The sequence below is a fragment of the Giraffa tippelskirchi genome, chromosome 1, assembly GCF_054371585.1.
Source record: "Giraffa tippelskirchi isolate mGirTip1 chromosome 1, T2T-mGirTip1v1.2.pri, whole genome shotgun sequence".
In the NCBI taxonomy this organism is placed as follows: Eukaryota; Metazoa; Chordata; class Mammalia; order Artiodactyla; family Giraffidae; genus Giraffa; species Giraffa tippelskirchi.
This window is the reverse complement of record NC_137275.1, coordinates 86911745-86937483: the sequence shown is the minus strand read 5'-3', so window position 1 is coordinate 86937483 and position 25739 is coordinate 86911745. Positions and strand designations below refer to the sequence as shown.

Here is a 25739-nt window from a genome sequence, read left to right as displayed (position 1 = left end):
AATTTTCTATCACTCTGAGTCTCCTTCCTTCACCTACATTACTACACTTAATTGATCACACCTGAACTTCATTAATTTGTGTATCTCTGCAATTTGGTAAGAGCACACTGAATTCTAATCTTGTTTTCCAAGGTGATCATTAACACCATTAATAATGTATCATCTGTAACCTAATGAGGATACTAAACTTTCTACTCTATTACTACAAAAGATCTTAATCAAGGGCCAATCTCTGAAGTAAAATGCTGATTACACTGCTTCAGATTGATATTAATCCACTGATAGTGTGGATAAAGTGTTCACAATGGCCTGTCAGTGATGCTATTTTTTATCATCTGCCAGGAGGACTGAGATAATAGCTAGTAAATTATGCTGGAGGAATTTTATAATTCCTCTTTCTTTTTTACCAAGATAAATGTCATAAGCCTCCTCTTACTCTGTGTTCCTCAATTTAAACACATTTTAAAAGTTTGTCAGAAACAGCATGCTATAAACTTTTCATATAAGTAAAAGCATTGCATTAACAAAGCGTAAAAATTCTATTGCTACATTTTATAATTAATACAATTTTATAACTACATAATTCAAAACTCTAGACTTAGTAGTGCTTAACTCATAATATTAACTTTTGAATCAATGATTTCCTCACCAACTATAGAGACTTCAAGTTCTTCAAATATCCACCATAAAGCTCAGTTCAGTTCAGTTCAGTTCAGTCGCTCAGTCGTGTCCGACTCTTTGCGACCCCATGAATTGCAGCACGCCAGGCCTCTCTGTCCATCACCAACTCCCGGAGTCTACCCAAACCCATGTAGAAAACGCCAAATATTTTTATCTAGAGGACCATACGACTTCCTCACAAGGCACTCTATTTTTAGCACATAAAAGGAATAGATCTAATTCTCAGATGATTTTTTAACTTTCAATGGAAGATTCTTAGAAGACATTGCTTTAACAATAACAGCAATTTTCTAAAAGAGAAGAAGCTTACAGGAATAGGAGTGGCAGTGTTTGAGTAATAAAGGTATTCTAACCCAAACTCTTTTTTTCCTCCAAAAAAAAAAGAAACTCATTCAAACTAGTTCATATAAAGAAAAAGTCTTTGCAAGGATGTCACAGGCATATCATGAACAGACAATATCAGAACAACAAGTGCAGCTAGGTCTTACACAACCTGGAAGTGGACAGTCAGAAACCAAGACTCTTTCAGTCCCTCCTTAATTCTCTCTTCTAGCCTTTTTCTAATTATCCACTTTCCACACGAGTCAACTAGTTGTCATTCTCTCTTATATGTCATCAAACATTGACCTTCCACTGACAATAGTCTCATTATCTGTTGTTTGGAAGGAAAGAAGGGCTTTGTTGAATCCAACAAATCTTTAAATGAAGACAAAACACATCACTGGCCATTAAGCAGTCAACAGACTGGCTCCAATAGGGACCCAATAGTTCACAAACTGCATTAAAACTGTAGTTGTCTCCTGAGATTTCTTAATTACATTGGTCTACTAAATCTAATGGCAACCCACTCCAGTACTCTTGCCTGGAAAATCCCATGGACAGAGGAGCCTGGTGGGCTATAGTCCTTGGGGTCGCAAAGAGTCAGACATGGCTGAGCAACTTCACTTCGTTCACTTCACACTTTATCACTGGAGAAGGAAATGGCAACCCACTCCAGTGTTCTTGCCTGGAGAATCCCATGAACAGAGGAGTCTGCCCATGGTCCATGGGTTTGCAGAGAGTTGGACACGACTGAAGTGACTGAGCACGCACTAAATCTAAATAAAGCGTGTCTGGCCAATGCAGAAATGTGTACATTTTAGGGATTCTTCATACAGTCACAAGAAATACTCTACAATTTGTCATTCCAGTGCCATGATTTTATAGACTCCTACCACTTTGATGTGATATGTTTCTGCATGTTGATGTTTCTCCACCCTGCACCCCATCCCCTAAAAAAAGACTTCAGCAGTTTAGAAAACTGTGAGGAAATGAAAGAACACAATGAATTATTAAATGTTTTCATATGATTATATGAAACAACATAACTTCTTGTCCAAATTAGGTGCTAATCTTCTGACATGTTTACCTATCAAAGTAATGTGATATCCCAATCACATAAATTCAAAGTAGAAACGTAATAAATGGTAGCTATTAAAAGGCCAAAATTTCAAGTAGTTTGAGACTATATTGTTCTTCTGAAAGCTAGACATGATCCTACAGATAAATATGAACCAAAAGGAAATGAGACTATTGATCCTGACTGAAGGATGAGGTTGATACCTCAACCTAGGGCATTACCAAACAAAATTAGGCAAATGAAATTCCATGTTAAGAATGTTCTTGTGCTTTCAGTATGTTTTCCTTATTAAATGGAACACATAAAAATGAAGCAATGAGAATTACTAATATGAAGCTTAAAAGAAAAGGAAATATGACACATAGTCCATACGATAAAGCAAAACTTGAACTAGATACAAAGAAAATCTTATAAAAGACCATAAGGCAATAATGAATTACTTCTCATGATTACAAAGGGAAGTAATCTTTCTGGATTATCTCAATCAGCAGCACTTGGAATCAGCAAAGAAATTTATGCCTAATGGTAAAGGTCTAAAAGGCTCATTATATTTCTGAGTAAAAAATAAATACAGGAGGGTATAATTCCATACAGTATCTGTTATCTTCACCATCTGGACTATTTCAGTGTCTGCAGTAAAACATAGATACCATTCTTTATATTTAAAATAAGAAAGAATTACAAGACCATATAATAACTCATTTTTAAATAACTTCTAGAATATTTGTCCTTCCTATTCTTATATCATAGCTGTCTCCAAAATTATTCTAAGATATTCTACAATATATATAGAAAGTAATAAAATAGCAACTGTACCTTAGATGATCAGGTAGAGAGTGAAAGTTGCTTGGTGACCCCACAGACTATAGCCCACCAGTCTCCTCTGTCCATGGATTCTCCAGGCAAGAATACTGGAGTGGAATGCCATTCCCTTCTCCAGGGGATCTTCCCAACCCAGGGATCACAGCCAGGCCTCTTGTACTGGCAGGCAGCTTCTTTACCACCTGATCCACCAGGGGAGCCCTGATGATCAGGTAGTGGCCATTTAATTTCTTAAAACATGTGATTTATATTTGGCAGGAATGATATTCTTTACATTGGATTTGTTTTTCAGCCCAGCAGTAAATATTTTGGTAAAACAGATCTTCTATCTTCTTATAATTTGATGAAATATCCCACAATTTTACATTTGATGCTTATTTTTTTCACATACATTTTTTTTCCTTAATTGGGTCATAATTGATTCTGTGATACAGAGAAATAATTCCATAATGATATAGCTTTCATTTTGTCCTATTAAATTCCCATTTTATTCTTTCTTGTAACTGCCCTAGTCTAAACCCTTTTAATCAATCTTTCCTTTTTTTTTCTCATTGTGGATTCCCTTTTTTTCCTCCTCCCGGAACTATTACCCACACTATTTCCCCAAGATTATGACAATATCTTTCTATAGGAAGCCCACTCCCCAATTTTTCTTTTTTTGATGTGGGAGTTTGATGGCTTCATCCTTTTAAGTTTTTCCCCAAGTCAACATGAGGCAGTTTCTCAACAAGAATTTTACTTTTTACATGTAAATATGACACTATCAATCAATGAACAATGAGTAAACAATAGCCAACATGTATTAAGCAATTACTATTTGCTATGGCACCTTGAAAAGCACTTCACATGCATTTTCTCCTTTAACCCTCAAAAACATTCTTTCAAATAAATGCTATTGTTCCATCCACATTTACTTTGTAACTGGACAAATTGATATAATGATAGATTTATTTATTTATTTATCCAAGATCACAAAGCAGATAAGCAATGAAGCTGGACTGGATTTGAAGCAGTCTGAGCTGAGGCCATCATAAGTAGGGCAAGATCATGATTGCTTATAGCACGTGTTCAGAAAGACATGGCAAAAAAAAAAAATGGTTCCTCTGCTATTCCAAGTATAATGCCCAATATGCTGCTGTATGCCTGAAATTCTAAGCAATTAAATATTATACAATTATTCCATATTAAGAAGGTCCTGAGAGAACACCTCTCTTTAAAATTTCAGCATAAATAAGCCTATTGGACAGAACACAGGCAGAACCTTTCCAGCTTGTCTGAAGAAAGTTGTATCAGTCAGCAGAGTTAAATAAAGGAATTTCCCTGGTAGGAGAAATCTAGAATACTGACTATGCTGGAAGATTGTAGTCAGAGGGAAAAGCTTCAAATCCTCAAGAACTTTAGACACAATACTTAGACAAACTATCTTCCTCACAAACTATGTACAAGCATTTAGCATATGGTGAGACAGGACAGATGCGCTCTGCTTTTAACCTAACAATTCATCTCTGTCTTCATCAGAGGCCTCAAATAATATTAATAAGAAATACAGAAACTATGAAGTAGGGAATATTCTATGCTTTAGTAAACAGTCTTTATTGAAGGTAGCGGTCAAAATCAGATTTAAACAATCATTAGTTTTGGAATAAAACAAAGAAGGAACTTCTCTTTTGGACATTAGTAGACAGTATCTAGTTATTCATAAACCAGAAAAGAGTCTAAATGGAATTTTCATTCACTGTGCATCATTTTCACACTGTCTTAGTTCTGGGTATTATATTTTTCCTGCTTCCACTAAAGGACAAGTTGAACACTCTGATGGAAGTTTATACCATATTGTCATTACAAATACAACATACACCTACTGCTAGAAATATATCTTCATAGGCATGAAACTGTTATTTACCACTCTATATTGTGTTTGCCCATTTTACACTCATATTACTACACAACTCTTGGGGATGAGTAGGTAAAAGACTGTTGGTGAAATGATGAATGAAATCTTCAGATATTTATTGGTTACGGAACTGCGGGCAACTCACCCGTTAAGTCTCAGTTTTCTCATGTCTAAAGTGAGGCACTTGGACTAACTAATCCCTAATGTGTCACATTAAGCCAAAGTCTATGACGCTACAGAGACTCCTGCCCAAAGCAGAGAGAGAGGTCACACAAAAAGATTTTCATTAAAAAAGAGAGAGAGAGAGAGAGATTAATCAGAACTAGTTTTTTTAGAAGACTATTCACATCTAGGAATGGCATGGGTTAATAACAAAAGCGAGCTCGTTAGACATGCGATTACCTGAGCCAAATAAGGAGGTAAATGAATCAAGTAAAATAATATTGCATTGGAAGGACCAAAAGAGATGAGGGGAAATGCACAGGAGGAACAGGAATACTCAGAATGAGACAAAAGGTGGTTTACATCACTCCAGCGTTATTCATACTACCAAACACCTCAAAGCATTACTTGAGTATTAAGTGAAATAATAGTCATGTTCTGTCTAAACTGCTCAATCTAGAAATTTGAAACAAATTGTAGACGAGTCTATTTAACTAAATTGTTCAACCAAAATTAAAAAAGAGCTGACTTGCTCAAGGTTCAAAAGATATGGCTGATTTATTTACTGAAGCAAGCCAAGATACAGTCCATCAGACCACAGCTTTCAGAATGTCAGTGTTCACTACACAGAAAGTTGACATATCAATTCTTTCCTTGTCATTTCCACTGCCACAAGTACACTTCCCATTTTAACTAAAAAGCAGTATTTTGAAACTCATATATGAAAAAGTACACTTGCCACAGCTAAAAACATAATTTCATTTTTTTTTTAATTCTAGTAAGCTATGAGAAACTCCATTCAGCAAATCAATAGAATTTCACTCAGATTTTTTATCGCTTACGTCACTATGTACATCTCCAGTAGTCTTAATATGCAAATGAAGCCTTTTTCTTTTTAATTTTCAAAACTGAACACTTTTTATAATCATTATACAATTCACAAGTGCATATGAAATATTTAAAAAAGAAGTGAAAACAAGTGCCTTCACTTCCATTTGACCCGTAAATGCATTTATATATTCAGCCGAATTGACTGCTTTTCCTTTTGCGTTAGGAAAAGCTGTTTCGAGGACTTTCTACAGAAAGTAATCTGTCTGACTAGCAGGTCACAGGCCATTTACCGGTTTGGATTTTGGGAGCCCCGGCAGATAAACGGGCAGTTTTGCTGTAACATGTTGACAGAATTTTTAGGCTGATGTGTAACTGTAAAACACATTCCAAGGTGATTTCAGATACTAGAGGAGGCTGTCCCAGGTGCTCTGGAAAGTGCCAGCTACTTAGAAGTTGCAGCACTGGCGGTGGCACGCTGCCCAGACTCAAAGAGCGCTTCCACCTCCAAGCGTCCCGGTTCCCCGGCCAAGAAGCACGCGGCCGAAGCCGGCGGAGGGGCAGCCTGGTCCCCCACCGCGAGGAGCGCGGTCTCCCCGGGACCCCGGGGCCGGCCGGGCTCCCTCCCGCCTCCCAGCCGCGCGCGCACCCACCTGGGGGCGCTGGGCCGCCTGCAGGCTGCTCGCGGCTCCCGCGCGCCCAGCCTGGCGCCGCTGGCAGCATCTCGGCGGCTGAAGCCCAGGCGCCTGGACGCGTGCCTGCCGAGCTCGGACTCTCCCGATCTGAGGTTCTCCTCGACCTGGTCTCCGGGCCTCGCTGTCCTCAGCCCGCTTCCCACCGCGGCTGCTGCGGCCGAGGTCCCGGAAATGCAGCCCCAGGGCGCGGGCCACAGGGCGAGGGCTCGCCGCGCTGGGCTCCCTGCGGAAGTGAAACTGCTCAGGGGCTAGCCCTGGTCTCCTTTTTAGGCCACTTTGGTTTCTCCTAACACTCTTCGGGCCTGTTCCCTCCTCACCTTTTCACTCAGGACATATTTAGAGCGAGGTTACCTGTTACTGTAGACATTCTTGTACCATTCAAGGGCTTCCACGATGCCTTCCTGGAAGAAACAGGTTTACCAGAACTAGACACGTACTGGAAAAGAGAGATGGTTGTTCAGTAGCTCAGTCGTGTCTGACTGTTTGCGACCCCACCGACTGCAGCACGCCAGGACTCCCTATCCCTCTTTATCTCCCAGAGTCTACCTAAGTTCATCTCCATTGAATCGGTGATGCCATCCAGCAGACCTACAGATATGGATGTGTCAGTAAAGGTATAGATAGTAATGTAGATATAGATATATAGTTGGAATTTTTTGGTTTGTTTTGGGTTTAGGGGGCTTGTTTGTTTGCTTTGATATTGCATTTTGCCCAAACATTTTAGATTAGATCCATAAATTACGTATTATATATTTCCTACTCCTGCTCAAAACTGGGTCTAGTTAAAAAACAGGCATAGATCTAAATTGGGCCTTTGTTTGTTGTTTGCCCTAAAGACTGAAATAGTCAAGAGTTTCCCCAGAGCCTTAAAATAAACATCCCCTCTTCTCTCAGGGATTTCTAAATTAGTAATTTACATTCTGAAGTTAAAAATATTTTTAAAGATCAATTTGAAGAGTTGGTAATTGTTCATGCCTAAATGTCCCCCTCTCTCTTTTTATAAAACTAACCTAGAAAGAAGGCTTGTATACCAACTATTTATATTTGTAGAGCAACTATTTGATATTGATCTCATAAAGTCTCTTTTAGGAATGGCATACAAATCAAGTATCTAAACTTTTTTTTTCACATAGCTGAACTTGTTTTACATTTTAGATCATGATGAAGTAAACTTGGAGAAATACGTCAGCAAATTTGAAAGCTATTATAGATATATTTATATGTATATACATTCAATATATATTCCAATTGTTCCTTTAACCTCATTGTTAACTTTAAGTTGATTTCCTGTATTTGAAATAATGGAGCAGAAGATTTTATTTAATTTATGAAATAATATCATATTGACAGATTTATTGTCTTCTACAGGTGCCTGTTTACCAAGAGACCACAGTACAATAAGGTAAAAACAATTTGGATTAAAGAGTATATAAACTTTTGGTCAATATTTTCAGAAATTCAGTTCTCAGGAAAGCATAAATCTTCTTAAACCAATCCACTGGGGAGAGTGTTCTCACTGATGCATCTTCACAAAAGATGCTTTGACCAAGATTCTGAGGGGAAAGGGATAGACAACTTCTAACTCCTGCTCGCCAGTTAAGTGTCCATCTCTTCAAAAGCATCCCAGTTTTCTCTACACAAATACACAGTTCTCATTCCCTCCTTACACATAAAAAGTTGTTCACAAGGATAATCTTCAGATAACAAATTGTGTCTGTCACATATCGAGTAGCCTTCCTGTATGAAGACCCCTGGACTGGAAGTCAGAAGGCTGTGGCTGCCATCTTGAATTTCCTCCTCACTATCTGGGCAGCTGGGGCAGTTCTGTTATTTCTGAGCATTGCATAATCCCAGCTAAATGAGGAAATTGAAATAATTATACTCAGGATTCTGCCAGCTGTACAGTTTTATGACAATGTCTCCTCTAATAAGATAACAATATTTATAATACATAGGATAATTAAGTATTTTCAGATACTTCCACAACTTGATCAGTATGATCCTGGTAAATGGAAAAATGAAAACAAATATGTGTCTAAAATTCGAGGCTGTTTATATTAAGTTACTTTATTGAACAAGACTTCGTGTTAGAAAAGCTTAAAAATCTATAAAGTTCAAAAATTATTCTGGCTTTGTTTTTGTTTCAGGTACTGAATGAGAACACAACTCTTGTTCAAAGGTTTTGATGTAACAGTTTAGCCTCTTATTTGTTCACTCTTGTTTAATTAATATTGCTATTAACAGCTACTCTGTTTTAAGTATTATGTGTGCCAAGCACCATGTGAGTGATTCACAATGTTCGTGTGATTTGGTTCTCAAACCAATGTGGCTTTAGCCATATTTTACAAATGAGGAATCTGGGTTTTAAAAGTTTTAAGTAGACAGAACTGGAATTCAATCCCAAATCTGACCCCATAGGCTTCCCTCTTAGTATAAGCCTTCTCTTCCTTTTAAGGTCGCATAGTTATTGCTAAAGATTGCATGGACGTCATAGGCAAGGTTATACATATATATGTCAAAAAATTGCTTCTGTTTTTCTCCTCTTCTTTCCACAGAGCAAAAATCTCATAGAAATGAACATCTATCTCCTTCAAAACAGATTTGAACTGAACTCATAATTCATTATAATACTGGCACTATTCGGTTGAGAATATCTAGACATTGTTTTCACAAAGAGAAGAAAATGTGTGGAGATCACACACAGAGATTGTGAACAAAGTCTTACATGTATTCTACCTTTGTCTATGCATATGAAAAGATATTTTAGAAATGTTTTCACTCATTTTGGTCTTCTCGGTGCCAGATAATCTTTGGTCACAGTTGACTTGATTTTCCCTCAACCTTCTCCCCTAAGGAAATGATACTGTCTAAAATGCTGGGTTAATCTCCTGGTTCACATTTGTTCTCAAACAAGAGGCACTTAGTAATCCTCACACTGAGATGCTTTTTCAGGCAGAATGCGACCAGCAGCGTGTAATCACAGGTTTCTGATTTTTCCCCTGTTACAGAATGACAAAAAATGCTATCCACAGTTGGCTTCTAGTTTCTCAATATATCAAACTCTTGGATCCATTGACTTCTTCCCTTGTATTCTTTTTAACAGCATATTGACAGCTTCAGTCTGATTACCCCACTCAGTAGAGATTATGAGCCTCATGCTGACTCTATGTTCCAATAACTGGATGGCTGAGGCCCTGTTGCCCTGTTGCAGCTGCATGGCTGATTCCTTGTGCCCTTGCAGACTGGATGCTTTTGCTAATTCTGCTGGTTTCATTTCTACTTTTAGATTCTGGATTGCTTAAAAAAACAAAAACAAAAACTGGTTCTTTCCTAAAGCAACAAGATATCATAAAATGAAAGAGTACATTGTTCCTTCATAGCTATTTATTATCAGAGAATTTTCCTCTTGAAGAAAATGTCCAGATTTTTAGGCATATATTATATTGTTCTCATGAAAGAAAGTGAAAGTCACTCGATCCTGTCTGACTCTTTCAGACCCCATGGACTATAGTGTCCATGGAATTCTCCAAGTCAGAATACTGAAGTGGGTAGCCTTTCCCTTCTCCAGGGGATCTTCCCAACCCAGGGATCAAACCCAGGTCCCCCGCATGGCAGGCGGATTCTTTACCAGCTGAGCCACAAGGGAAGCCCATAATATTCTCATAGAGTATCTTATTTTCTAGCTCAGAACTATACCAAATACTAGGAATGTTTGAAGGCATTTCCTAACAATGGTACTTTCCCTGTTGTTGTTACTGAGACACTTTCTTCATTTTCTTTTCCTTCCTCACATTTAACTGAATTCTTTCATACCAACCTAACTTTGTGATGGGCTCCCTAAAGATGTCCACATATTAATCCCCAGAACCTGTATATTTATTACCTAACATTACATGGAAGGTGGAATTAAGTTAAAGATACTGAGATGGGAAGAGTCGCATGGATTATCCAGGTAAGTCAATGTCATAACAAGGTATTTATAAGATGGAGGCAGGAAAGTCAGAGAAGAGACGTGATGAGGAAGCAGAGATTGGAGTAATGTGCTTTGAATAATGTGAGGGGGGCGCACAAGCCAAAGAATGTAGGCCTCCTCTAGAAGCAGGCAAAGACAAGGAAACACATTCCCCTCCAAAGCCTCCAGGAGAAACCAGCTCTGCTGAAACCTGACTTTTAGCCCAGTGGGACTGATTTTGAATTTCTGACCTCCTGAACTGTGGAATAATGAATGTGTTTTGAGCTACTAAGTTTGTGGTAGTTTGTTAGAGTAGCAGTAGAAAACTAATATCAACCTAAGGTGATAAAATGAGTGTTCGAGATAATTCATTAATAGGGAAAATAATTATCTTCTTCTAAATAAACATATATTAAAGAATATTCAACTCCTTTTCACATTAATTTGCTAAATCCCTGTGGAGTAACATTTCACTGTTAATTGGTGGTTATGGTAGCTCTTTGATATTCCTTCCTGCAGGGCTATTTGCATTATGTACTTGCCTGTGTTCTCTAGTGGTTGAGCAGATGTGCTGAATCTTCACTTTTCTAGTCAATTGAGAATGACTTATGGAACTCACCAAGTTTTCGGCTTATACAGTAGCTGACAATCTCCCCACCCCAGCCACCCCTGCCTGTGTTAACAAGTGAAAGTAAGTTTTGCTGGAATGGAGCTTAATTATTATATCTGAGTTTTAACAAATAATACTATAAAAATTTTAAATGTCAAGAAATAGAAAATTCTCTATTTCTCATTTTGGCTGTTTTGACTGTTTTGGAAAACTCTGACAATTTGCCTCTGTGTTTAGCCAAAATTATTGATTAGATAAGGTTTGCAGCCCTACTCTGTACCCTACTTAGAATGTTTTCCTTAGCACTTAACTCACCAGAGGTCTCTCAATAGCTGAACCTGTTAGCTTCAATCTACAGGATTGATAAAAGCAGACATTGCTCTTCACATTTTCATAATTCATTTATTTATTAATTCATTCAAACAGATTTTAGTAAGTGCTTACTATCCCCAAAACACAGTGCCAGGCACTGGACATGTAGTGATGAAAAGATGCAGCCCTTGCTTCCATAAAGTTTGCCTTCTAGACATTCTGCTTCAGTTTTTGTGGAGAATTATATAGGATAAAGTAATACTAAACAGTTCTATAATAATTGAAAATATCTCTGGACCATTGGGTACGTCAAGGATATTCTTTCTGGTAAGTAATGTGATTATTAGAGCAGTTTCAATTATAAATAAACCATAGTAAAGAAACATTGAAATTGGGAGTTTGGAACTAGAAGACAACAACAGGAAGTGGTTGGAAACAAATTTCAACAGGAAGAGAAGCAAAGATAATGTTTCAGACAGTGGTGTAACTAGCTATTAGGGTGCTTAGGGCAGTTTCTAAGAACTGTGCCCCTGAAATGATCCAAAAATTAGAAGAGCATACAGAAGGTATTTTCCACATTTGCCACACAATTTCAAAGGGCGATGAATAGCCTGTTAATATTTCAGAAGAGAAGATAATGCAGACATTTTTTGAGGAAACCCATTCATAGGAGAAAAAGCAGTTAGTATAACAGACTCTGCAAAGAGCTAAAAACAGGTAGCAGAACAGAAAATGGCATTTTATGGTGAGAATTCTCACCAAAAATTGACTTATCATTTTCCAAAAACAAGGCCTCCTCTAGAAGCGGGCAAAGACAAGGAAACACGCTCCCCTCCAGAGTCTCCAGGAGAAACCAGCCCTGTTGATACCTGACTTTTTAGCCCAGTGAGAATGACTAAATTTCTGACCCTCCTGAACTGTAGAATAATAAATATGTTATGAACTACTAACAGTAACAGAAATGTTGGTGATGTGAAACTAATACCAAGAGAGTATTAGCTCATATAGAGCTTCTGAGAGTTCATTTGCTCCTTTCCTATGACCAGTGCATTTCCACGTTCTGAGAGACCAGTTGTGTGGTCCCAATTCATCTTTTTAAGAGAACATCCTAGAGGACTTCTGCCCTCATGAGTTATCTGAGATTTCAGGACAGAGGGGCCTCAATGTCACAGGCTCTACATTCGCTTGCTAGACCTCATATAGAGTTCATGGATCCTGAGCTTTCAAGATTGGATGGAGGAAATCTCAGGCCATTCTTATTCGGATGAATGAAAAATATTTCTTCATTAAGCTGTGCTGGAATCAAAAACATCATGTATGCTTTTGAAGAAAAGAGAAGACATTATTTATTATGAAGGGGTAATTTTCTTTTGTAAATCTAGGTCAAATATACAAAAGAGAGGGATGTTGAGAACTATATTGAAAAAAAGATGAATTTAACTCACTGGTATAGCTACCTCCCTGGAGGCTTCCTGAACAGCCACAGAAACAGAGGAAGTTAGGGGTGTGATAAATTTGTCTAATGGCTAGACATGTGAGTGGGAGAGCACTTTGAAAAATTTTGATGAGCGAATCCAAGAAATATATTTAGTCCTGTGACACTGCAAATATTTTGCATAAGTTTTAAATTTGTTTCCTACTGAAAAAAAAATCTGCCTTTTATTTTGAAAATTACTGAAAGTAATATTGAAAGTAACTGAAATAGAAGAAAATAAATTTAAAAATTTAAGATTAAAAGTGAAAGCTATTTTTTACTCTAAATACATACTGAGCATTTTCTATGTGTATAATATTCTAATCAGGATACATAAAAGATGGACATTTTGTATGTTAAAGTATATAATTCATAAAATGATCTTAATAGTCTAATAATTAACAGTTAACAAAAATTCAACTTAAAAATAAAAGAATCTTCTTTTATAGACACAATGAATACTTGCCATGAACTAGCACTGAGAAATTTGAAAAGAAAGTGAATATTCAAAACAATCATAATGGATTATTATCCAGTCAGTCAGCAGCTATATATTAAGTACCTACTACGTGTCATAGTTTCTATTCTTAGAGTGTTTTCCATAAGACAAATAATATAAATTGTAATAAAGTATAGAGTATTCCAACATTATAATACAGAAAATATAATATTATTATAGAACAGGCCCTGGGCTATTTGGGATATTAAACAGATTAGGACAGGGCATAGGAAGGCTAGCTTAGCGTGATAGTGAGGAAAACTCTCCCAGGGATTAATTATCCATATAATTAATTTTATATGACCAATTTGAAATAATTAAAATACAATCTCTAAAGTAAAATCTCAATTTAGGAAAAGGCAAGTGCTCCTTGGTACACTGAAACTATTTTCACAAGTGAATTCCAATCTACACTAAAACAAGCAAAAAATGATAATGATCAGTAAAGCTATTGTACCATAGAGCTAAATATGTCACTTTTTTCTAAATCTTTGCTGAAACTTATTCATTATTATAATACCATTAGCTAGTGGTAATTATTTTTTAGTTTTCTCTTGAAATTCTGAATGAAGTAGACAGTTACAAACTGTATTGATAGTTTCCCCTTTTATACCTTTCATACTTGGTTAAAAGGGATCTGATTTCAGTGACTAACTGGTAGAATGCAATTTATCTTGCCACCAACTTCTTTTTTCATCAAAAATACTGCCTTAAAGAAGAAAGTGAGAAGCTACATGTGAAGTAAGCCTTTTATTTTTTGGGCCTTTGCAGAAGTACATGTTACACAAGGGTGTAGTGGTTCCTTCCCAGACAAGCATAATCAGTAAGAATGGTCTAGTAGGACTCTCTTAGGATGCTTTCTATTCCCTGAAAGAGGTCTAGCTCCCTAATTTCTATTCAGACACAAAGGGAGAAGAGATCTGCTGTCTGATATGTGTCCCAGTGAACTAGAAATCACAATATAAATCAGTTGATGACTTGTGACCACGTTGTGACTCTGACATAGGCTCATTAGTGAACTCAACTGCAGTGCAGATTAATCCTCATTTACCCATTACATCTGTTTGTCAGAAGCTAAAGGGAATTCCCTCCTTGGGCTTAAGAGTGGATTCACCTATAAATCTGATTCTATGATCTGAGCAGAACTGACTACACATTCTTGTGAATTCCTGTTCCCTGTGCTTATTCTTATTTTTATCATAACAACACACATACAGTTTATTCTTACTGATTTTAATATAGCCTTCTTATAATAAAATGTAAGCCTCTCAAAGGATCTTATTCATTTTTCTATCCCCAGGACTATCATAGTTTTAAGAATAGAATAGGTGACTCATACATAAAAATTAGTGTTTGTTGAATTGATCACTGTGAGAAGTATTAGAAACACAAAGTTGAACAAAAATAGTCCCAGGTCTCAAAAAGCTTAATGCCTAATGAAGAAGGCAGATATGTAAACTAATGGTAATTTAGTTCACATAAATGTAACCCTAAATAGGCTTTCCAGGTGACTCAGTGGTAAAGACTCTGTCTCCAGTGCAGGAGATGCAAGAGACGCAGGTTCAATCCCTGGCTAGGGAAGATCCCCTGGAGGAGGGCATGGCAACTTACTCCAGTATTCTTGCCTAGAGAACCCCATGGACAGAGGAGCCTTGTGGGCTACAGTCCATGGGATTGCAAAGAGTCAGGCACAACTGAGCACATAAGCCACAAACCCTAAATAAAGGTGCAGAACAAATTGTTTAAGCCTGAAATGGAAGAGGTGATTAAATATTAGGGAGCCTTCTGGGCAAAGTAAGTTTTCGAGTTTGGATCTTTAAGATCGGACATTATTTCCACAGAGGTTATTTCCACAAAGAGATGAGGGAGGTACAATGAAGAAGCAGCTGTGAGTTATTTCTAAACTTTGGACTTTTATTATTTAAACAGCTTCACTGCTGGTAACATTGTTCAGAGTGTTATCGGAGGTCATGTGTTAGGCTGAACTCTTTTGTATGCACATGATAGATTCCCAGCCCAAACCAAGTTATGTAAAGTGGGACATTTTAACAGATCCTGTGACCAAACTGTGGGAAGAAGAGTGGTGTACCTAGGCCTTGTGGAAAACTGAAATAAAGGACTGTTCTCTTCCTCTCCACTTCCTTTCTGTTATTCTAGAATGCAGTGCTGTGCATGCTAACTCACTTCAGTCATGTCCAACTCTTTCTGACCCTATGGAATGTAACCTGCCAAACCCCTCTGTCCATGGAATTCTCTGGGCAAGATTACTGAAGTGGGTTGCTGTGCCCTCCTCCAGGGGATCTTCCCGACCTGGGGATCGAACCCACATCTCTTATGTCTCTGCTTTGGCAGGTGGGTTCTTTACCAATGGTACCACCTGTTGTTGTTCAGTCCCTCAGTCCTGTACACTATTTGTGACCCCATGGACTGCAGCACATTATGGTTCCCTGTCCTTCACCAGCTCCTGGAGCTTACTCAAACTCATGTCCATTGAGTCAGTGATGCCATCCAACCATTTCGTCCTCTGTCTTCCCCTTTTCCTGCCTTCAATCTTTCCCAGCATCAGAGCCTTTTCTAAAGAATCGGCTCTTTACATCAGGTGGCCAAAATATTGGAGCTTCAGCTTCAGCATCAGTCCTTCTAATGGATATTCAGGATTGATTTCCCTTAGGATTGACTGGTTTGATCCCCTTGCAGTCCAAGGGACTCTCAAGAGTCTTCTCCACAGTTAAAAAGCATCAGTTCTTCGGCGTTTAACCTTCTTTATGGTCCAACTCTCACATCCGTACATGGCTACTGGAAAAACCATAGCTTTGACTAGATGGACCTTTGTTGGCAAAGTAATGTTTTGGCTTTTCAATATGCTGTTAAGGTTTGTCATAGCTTTTCTTCCATGGAGCAAGGGTCTTTGGCTCCAGTCACCATCTGCAGTGATTTTGGAGCCCAAGGAAATAAAGTCTCTCACTGTTTCCATTGTTTCCCCATCGATTTGCCATGAAGTGATGGGACCAAATACCATGATCTTTGTTTTTTGAATGTTGAGCTTTAAGTCAACTTTTTCACTGTCCTCTTTCACTTTCATCAAGAGGCTCTTTAGTTCTTCTTTGCTTTCTGCCATAAGGGTGATGTTGTCTGCATATCTGAGATTATTGATATTTCTCCTGGAAATCTTGATTCCAGCTTGTGCTTCATCCAGCCCAGCATTTTGCATAATATACTCTGCATATTAGTTAAATAAGCAGGGTGAAAATATACAGGCTTGATGTACTCTTTTCCCAATTTTGAACCAGTCCATCGTTCCATGTCCAGTTCTAACTTTTGCTTCTTGATCTCCGTACAGGTTTCTCAGGAGGCAGGTAAGGTGGTCTAGTATTCCCATTTCTTTAAGAATTTTCCACGGTTTGTTGTATTCCACTCAGTCATAGGCTTCAGTCTAGTCAATGAAACAGAATTAGATGTTTTTCTGGGATTCTCTTGTTTTTTCTTTGATCCAATGGATGTTAGCAATTTGATCTCTGGTTGCCCTGCTTTCTCTAAATTCAACTTGTACATCTGGAAGTTCTTGGTTCATGTACTGTTGAAGTCTCACTTGGAGAATTTTGAGTATTAGCTTGCTAGCATGTGAAATGAGTGCAGTTTTGCTGTAGTTTGAATGTTCTTTGACATTGCACTTCTTTGGTAATGGAATGAAAACTGACCTTTTCTAGTCCTGTGGCACCACCTGGGAAGCCCCTATTCTAGAATAGCTGCCTGGAAATGTTGAAAATAGGCCAAGCTGAGGGAAAATGAGTAGAATAGTGAGTTGCTCTCTCTGGTATCAAGTTTAGAAAATTATGAGGTATGAATGTTCATAGGAGCATTATCCATAAGAGTTAAAACATGGAAACAACCCACATGTCCGTTAACTGTTGAATGGGTTAAAAACATGCAGTATAACATACAATGGGATATTATCCTGCAATATAAAGAATGAAGTGCTAATCTATACTACAACATGGAAACATAGGTCAAGTTGAAGAAGCCACTCACCGAAGACCACATACTGTATCATTCTATTTATATGAAATGTCCAAAGTAGGCAAATCATCAGGGACAAAAAGTAGATTTGTGAAGAGTTTGAGGTTAGCAGCAGATGGAGACTGAATGCTCAGTCCAGGGTTTCTTTTTTAGGGTAATTAAAATATTCTAAAATTAGAAAGTGAAATTAGAAAGTAAAATTAGTGAAATCCAAAAGTAAAATTAGAAAATGAAAGTGAAAGTCGCTTAGTCGTGTTCGACTCTTTACAAGTACATGGACTATACAGTCCATGGAATTCTCCAGGCCAGAGTACTGGAGTGGGTAGCCTTTCCCTTCTCCAGGGGATCTTCCCAACCCAGGGATCAAACCCAGATATCCCACATTGCAGGCGGATTCTTTACCAGCTGAGCCACAAGGAAGCCTAAAACTAGATAGTGGAGGTCATTGTAGGACTCTGAATATACTAGCAATGACTGAATTACATGCTTTAAAAGGGTGAATTTTATGGTATATGAATTATATCTCAATAAAACTATTATTAAAAATTAATAAAGAAGTGCTTTAATTGATCTAAATTAATTCAGGAGCTAATGTTTGCAGTTAAGGAAGGATGCATGGAGTATGCTGATTCATCTTGCTCATCAAGTGTTCATCTTTGAGACTACAAACAACAGTTGGAGGAGGAGTTAGATATTTCAGAGAAGATGGTGCACATGGTTGGACTTGAGAAAACCACTTCCCTTGGAAAAGTTAGATATTTTTCTCAGAAGGAGTAAAGAGGGGATGTGGGTGTCCCTGGTAGCTCAGTAGCAAAGAATCCACCTGCCAATGTAGAAGATGCAGTAGATGCGGTTTCCATCCCTGGGTTGGGATGAGCCCCTGGAGAAGGAAATGGCAAACCACTCCACTACAGTCCATGAGGTCACAAAGAGTTGGACACGACTGAGGCACTGAGCATGCATTCAAGCATAAAAGATCAGCTTGAAAAGCCTAGTGACTTCAGCAGTTGGCTTAGTTACTGTGTGCTGTGGCATGCACTTAGTTCTATGACACTCATCTCTCAATTCTTGGAGGTATTAGCTAAGGACAGCTCACAGCTGTGTTGTCTCCAGTTTTGTCTATCCTTCTTAAAAAGAATCTGCCTTGATCAAGGTTACTCACCTTTCCTACAAGACAACCTGTATCCAGGAGTACAACAGCTCCAGTGGAAGTTCAGTGTGGAAGGGCAAGGGCTGGACTGCTTACCCAAGTTGGATCATTTTGAAGGTTTGTTCGGCACAAGGGCTTCCCTGGTGGCTCAGACAGTAAGGAGTCTGCCTGTAATGCAGGAGGCCTGGGTTTGATCCCTGGGTTGGGAAGATCCCCTGGAGAAGGGAATGGCAACCCACTCCAGTATGCTTGCCTAGAGAATCCCATGGACAGAAGAACTTCTACTGGGATGCAAAGAGTCAGACATGACTGAGCAACGAACACACTACACTACCCCCAGCATAAGAACTCCCCAAAGTATAGTATGCCCTGAGGTCTCTGTTGCAACTGCTTCTCTGCTCAGCATATTCCTTTGTCAAGTCCTACTTCCCTTATCTCATGCATTGTTCCTAAAACTATTTCTCAACAAAGCTTATGCATGTAAATATCAGAATGTATTCCCCAGAGAACTTGTGACAGTTGGTACCAGGAATGACCCTAGGAAGCTGACTGAAAAGTGATATTTGGAGCTGGATCTCCATCTAGATCTGAGGACACCATCACAGGCACTGAGAGCTTCTAGCATGTGGTTTCAGTACAGTTCCTAAGTTTTTTTCAGTTGTGAACTAGAAAGGTAGGCCAATGGAAAAAATGGGTGCAATAGCTCAGGCACATGATAGGTTTGGGGAAAATAGTAATGATGAGGACGATGGAATTGAATAACTATAGAAAGAGCCATTTGGTGCATTGAAAGAAGAAAGCAAAGGCTGAGGGTGATGAATGACGAATATAAATCAAATTGTGAAAGACAGAGTCTCCTAGGCAGCATATAAAGAACAGAGTCTCATCTGCTGTACCTGAAGGTCAGGGAAGGCTGAAGATCAGGGCCAAGACTTAATTTTATGAGTAGCAGAACTCCAGAGAAGTTTGAATTCTCAATCCCAGCAAGTCTGCTATGCCAAGATCAGGGCTGTAATTGTGAAGGAATGGACTCTGAAATTCTAAATGGACAAGCTCAGTAGCAGTTGTCCTCTGAAGGCCAGGGGTTTTACATAAGGAGGATCCCAGGTAATAAATGGGATGATAAAATCCCCAAATAATCAATTCAGTATTTTAATCACCAGAAATATAATGGACACAATAAATATAACTAGCAGCAAGATTGTCATGAGAAACAGGGGAGCCTGATCCTCATAGACCTATGGAGATGACTAATACAACACAAAGCACCTGGAACAAAATAACTAAGCAGACAACAAAGATATTGTTCAATCTATACATTGTTCAAACTATATTGAAGAAAAATAGCTTTCAGGCTTGAGCCGTTTCATAGATTTGAAACCCACTGAATGAAAGAGATCCCCACAAGGAAGAACCCTGCATCATCATATCAAGTTTCGTGGTAATGATTCTCCTGTGCTGTGCTTAGTCGTTCAGTCGTATCTGACTCTTTGCGACCCCATGGATTGTAGTCCACCAGGCTCCTCTGTCCATGGGGATTCTCCAGGCAAGAACACAGGAGTGGGTTACCATGCCTTCCTCCAGGGGATCTTCCAAACCCAAGGACTGAACCCAGGTCTCCTGCATTTTGGGCAGATTCTTTACTGTCTGAGTCACCAGCGAAGCCCACTTAATGATTAGCTCAGTTCAGTTGCTCAGTCGTGTCTGACTCTTTACAATCCTGTGGACTGCAGCACACAGGCTTCCCTGTCCATCACCAACTCCTGGAGCTTGCTCAAACTCATGTCCATCGAGTCAGTGATGCCATCCAACCATCTCATTCTCTGTCATCCCCTTCTCCTCTTGCCTTCAATCTTTCCTAGCATCGGGGTCTTTTCTAATGGCTCAGTTGTTTGCATCAGGTAGCCAAAGTATTAGAGCTTCAGCTTCAACATCAGTCCTTCCAAAGAATATTCAGGGCTGATTTCTTTTAGGATTGACTGGTTTGATTCCTTTGCAGTCCAAGGGACTCTCAAGATTCTTGACACACTGATTTAAACATCACATGTTTTCATCAGAAGTTTGGGATTTGTTCCTTGGATATGGAAGAAATGTGTTCTGTTAGTCACTCAGTCATGTCTGACTCTGCGACCCCATGGACTGTAAGCCACCAGGATTCTCTGTCCATGGAATTCTCCAGACAAGAAAACTGGAGTGGGTAGCATTTCCTTTTCCAGGGGATTTTCCTAACCAAGGGATCAAACTTGCTTCTCTTACATTGCAGGAGGATTTTTTACTGTCTGAGCCACCAATCTCAGAGGAGAGGGAACTGAAAATATTTACCCAGGTGGGTTCCGGAATTGCTATGAAGCAGTGACTACTATGCTATACACATACCATCACCACTTTTGAAGAGAATTATTAATTTAAATTATCCTGCTCCTATCTCATCATTGTATGTTGGGGTTGGGGTTGGATTTGGGGATGGGTAGAAGGAGCAGATAACTAAATTTTTGGTTTATAATGCTCTGTATTCAGTATGGCTGATTTGCAGTGTTGTATGGCAGAAACCAACACAACATTGTAAAGCAATTTTCCTCTAATTAAAAAAAAAAAAAGACAAGTTGTTCAAAAAGTTGCACGTAAAGAATTTCACACCAGGAGCCTCAGCCACACTTGGACTCAGTTTAGATGATGATATTATGAATATTAAGTCCAAGTTTCAAGCCTATGTCTGAGGCTATAATGGAATGACGTTGTGATTCTTAGGAAGGGCTGAATATATTTTTGATGTTAGGGGAACACGAATCATCAGAGGCCAGAGGGAAACCTGTGGTAGCTGTTATACTGGTGGTTTAGTTGCTAAGTCACGTCTGACTCTTACAACCCCATGGACTGTAGCCTGCCAGGCTCCTCTGTCCATGGGATTTCCCAGGCAAAAATACTGGAGTGGGTAGCCATTTTCTTCTCAAGGGGATCTTTCTGACCCAGGGATCAAACCTGGGTCTTCTGCATTGCAAGCAGGTTCTTTACTGACTGAGCCACCAGAGAAGCCCACAGCTATTATATTGTTATGGCCCACCAATGCACCAGCCTGCTTGGTACACATGTGCTCACGTATTGGTACACATGTGCTCACGTAGTTCCTTTCCACATTGACTCTGAGACAGACCACTTGATTATCCTTGACCAGTGGAACACTGACAAGCAAAATACAAACAGAGGCTTAATAAGGACTTGCTCACTGGGCATTGGGGTTTGTACTATAATGCTCTCCCTTGGAACTCAGAGCTATTACTTAAAGAAATCCAACTACTCTGATTGACAGAACATGTGGATAAAGAGAAATATCCAGCCAACCCCTAGTTATTCCATCCATCACAGTGGATGTGAGACACATGAGTAAAGAAATCATTCTGGATAGGCAAGCAAGAGCAGTCAGCTCTTGGAACAGAAGAACCACCCAAAGTCCAGCTCAGATTGCAGAATAGTGAGAAATAACAAATTTTAAGCCACTAAGATCTGGGTAGGTTTGTTTATATAGCAAAAATAAGTCAAACACTTCCAGAAAGATCTGCACATAGTTCAGGCACAAAAAAATAACATAACTGGTTATTGACAAAGTGGAGTCATTTAAGCATGGTACTTAATTCACAGTCTAATCTAAAATATGGCGTAGGCTTCCAGGAGACTGACCTAGAAAACGAGAAAGTTTCCATGTATAAGAAGATCACAGTCATCACTTATTTGATGTTCCGATTTAAAATTCCATTAAAAAGATGATAAAGTTTGTATTGGCCAAAGAAATGGATAAAAGAGGAGATGTTAAGCTGAATAAATAGGGTAAATATGATTAAAGATAACTAGAAAATGGAGTTACTGAACAAGATATAATTCATTTTCATATTCCAATTAACCCACATAAGCATATACAATCGTTAAAAAGTTAAAACATTTGATTTCGGGTAGAAATATAAGAAATGAAAGTTTGTGCTATAAAGCAGTTGATGTTTTAAGACACTGAGGGCAATTGACTATGGTTGTCTTTTCATTTCTTGACCTTAGCGCCTGCTGTAGTACTTAAAATAAAGTAGATACTCAGTAAATATTTGTTGAGTTAATGACTGCACACCAAGAAAAAAGCCCTGTTCAGCTTTTTAACATGTGCTTGGGCAAAGAACTAGCCTCACAACCAAAAGTGATCCTCACTACCACCTCACTACCATGTCGGTCAGTAAAAGAGAGCTGAGAGGGAACATTGCTGTGTTTCTTCCCCTTACTTTTTCCCATGGGCTGCATCTCCTACCAGAAATTAAGTGAAAACCCTGATTATTTTCACCCTCTAGTAGGTCAAAGTCAGTGTCTATCTCATCGCTGAAGTTTGGCTCACCATCCCACCTACTCTGGGAGATAGTGAAGGACAGGGAATTCTGGCAGGCTGCAGTCCATGGGATCGCGAAGAGTTGGACACGACTGAGTGACTGAACAACAACAATTCAACCTACAGAGCAATGCATACCACTAAGCCGTGAAGTAGAAAGAAAAGGGATAAGAATTACAGCCAACTGGAGTAGCGGTGGCAAGGAAGCCTCCTGAACACTCTGTTTTTCATACAAGCATATCTAAAATTTCCCAGAAGTTGGGTAGTCAACGTGAATCTGAGTAACACTGAACCATCTTTCCAGTCCTTCTCAGGAGAGATTCCTGTGAAACGGTAGATCCCAGAATAAAAGGCTATGGGTGGACCACCTGCAGCAGGAGCTAAGGGTGGGGGCTTGCGGAAGAGTTCAAGCCAGAACCGAATTTCCCTCATCGGAGAACCGTTTCCTTCAACCTCTAGAGAAATTTTCAGGTGAAAAACTTACTTTAAAGTCATAAATACAACCACTAACCTGAAAAATGTATAATAAAAACAATTCAATACTTCCCCTGTATTTTCAGATGTTTTGAAACCGGTGACTATCCTGTATGTATCCACACTGCTCCACATCTACTCCTATCCCATGAAGACCAGCCTGAATTACTACAAAAGGCTTGTAACTGACCTTCCTGCTTCCATCCTGTCCTTTACAATTAATCCTCTATAGAGCAGCTAAACATAAACCAATCCTGTTACTCTTTTACTAAACAAGCAAACAAATAAAAAAACACCAATTGTGTCCTATAACAGTGAGAGTAAAATCCCTAGTCCTTCCAGGCCTTCAAGGTCTCTATGATTTGATTCCTGCCCATCACCAAAATTTAATCTTTCAGCACACTATCCTCTTTTCTATGCCTCAAACATGTCAAGCCTGTTATTCCCACGCTCTACACTGAAGTCTTTGCAAGCCTTCATTTTCTCATCAATTACATTTCAACTCAAATGTCACTACAGAAGGTTCTTTTTTTCTATAATACTGTTGTTCCTACCCCTGTCACTCTCTGTGGTACTTTATGGAAGTCTAATTGAACTGGTAGCTTAACAGGATCTGATGGCACAGAAATACATTATGAAATAAAATTTAAATTATATAGCCATGGGACAAGATGAAGTTCATGTTATGCTAATAAGGTAGACATTTAAGTGTTAAAATACCACCTACCTCCAACCTGAAATGGCATACAGGTGAGCCTGCAGTTCTATAATGCTTAGACCTATTCCCATAAAACCCCTAGAGCTCTTCAAACACGGGCACAGCTCTAAGTAACATGAAGCTTCCCTGGTGGCTTAGTGGTAAAGAATCCGCCTGCCAACGTAGGAGATGTGGGTCGATCCCTGGGTTGGGAAGATCCCCTGGAGAAAGAAATGGCAACCCACTCCAGTATTCTTGCTTGGAAAATCCCATGGACAGAGGAGCCTGGCAGGCTACAGTCCATGAGATCACAAAAGAGTCGGAGAGGACTTAGCAACTAAACAAGAACTAAGTAACAGAAGGAACATGAAGAAGCCACATTCACTCAGGACTTCATCTTTCATGGCAAAAATCAGTTATCTGGTTCTCAATCTATTTACTTATGAATGATTATTGTCTATCTCCCGTATCAAAGTATTAGCGCTATGAAGGCTGAGACTTTGTCTTTTTTTTTCAGTCACTCTCGAACCCGTGTACAGAACTGCATCTAGCACAAATGTAGACTGATGAATTAATAAATTAAAATTTGGGCTTAGAAACAAAAATGAGATTCTATTCCAAAGCACATAATAGCCCACAAGTCCAGAATAAATCTATGTGTATATCAAGCAAAGTGTCAGAAAATAATTAAGTGCCCTTGATTTTGCTTTTCTCACATAACTTCTAAAAAGGAATGATAACACAGGCAGTACAGAATCAGGCATTCTTGGTGCACTGACCACCACAGTATTCAATAGTAATATAACCCCACCATCATCTACAAAACTTACATCATCACATCATCAATCCCTAAAACTAACTTAGTATTTAATTTGGACCTACATCAAAATATCTTTTTTTTTCCTATTCTAGTGGAAATGTTAGAAGAAAGTTGTCCCTTGCTTACTGAGAAAATTCATCCATAGTTCCAATTTTTGCAAATATTTTCCTAACTTGCTAACAAGTTACTTGCTTTGAGACGTGTTTCACTAGAAGTTTTGAAATGGAATAGTTTGTGTATCTTAAATGGCATTAGACTGACAATTAAGAGATATGGGATGGATTTTTATTTTACTGTTTATAATAGGTTTGGTATTGCCTTGGGAGTCATTTTACTTTAGCCTGAATTTCACCTTCTGCAAAATGAGATGCTTGAACCAGGAGTTTTCTATACTTCCTTTATGCTCTTAATATCAAAGATTGAAATGCAGCTCAGCCATCCAATTTGAAATTGATGATGAAAAGTTAAATTTCCCCTTCTCCAATTACATAAAAACTAATGCATCAAGGAAAGTAAGAAACAGGCAAAGCCCAGTTATAAATAAATTAAGTGTCAGTAAAACCCAAAACCACAAATAAGCTATGGAGAAAAAGGTAGAAATGGGGTATTTACTGCAGTTGGTCGCCAGAAAACCATAAGATATTATTTTTAAGGTAAAAAGAGTACACTGAACGCAGACTACTCTTGTTTACAATTGTTGGACATAGGGGCAAAATTTGGCAACAAAAATTTCCTTGACATGAATATGTCATATATTTGAAAAGCAGAGAACATCAGGTCAAACAGAGAATTAGCTAGAAAGTCCCACTGAGAAAGAACAGTCTGTCCACATGGTAAATAGGAGAAGGAGCAGATAGGACTTTTGTACTATAAAAAGTTCTGCCAAAATAGCT

At 38.6% G+C, this 25739-nt stretch overlaps 1 protein-coding gene and 1 long non-coding RNA gene across 3 annotated transcripts in view; one reads left to right on the top strand and one right to left on the bottom strand.

Moving 5' to 3' along the window:
• Positions 1-6647, bottom strand: part of BANK1 (B cell scaffold protein with ankyrin repeats 1) — a 320374-nt gene extending 313727 nt beyond the window's left edge. For both annotated transcript variants that reach the window (XM_081597071.1, XM_081597082.1), the window contains exon 1: positions 6440-6647. In XM_081597071.1, the coding sequence (XP_081453197.1) occupies positions 6440-6509 (70 nt within the window). In that variant the 5' untranslated portion in view covers positions 6510-6647. The remainder of the gene's footprint in view (positions 1-6439) is intronic.
• A 22-nt stretch (positions 6648-6669) lies between these two features.
• LOC145503470 (uncharacterized) lies at positions 6670-24520 on the top strand. The gene is made up of 5 exons (XR_014051478.1): positions 6670-7095; positions 7850-7883; positions 20759-20821; positions 23160-23326; positions 23416-24520. It is a non-coding gene; the product is annotated as an uncharacterized LOC145503470 (long non-coding RNA).
• The last annotated feature ends 1219 nt before the right edge of the window (positions 24521-25739 follow it).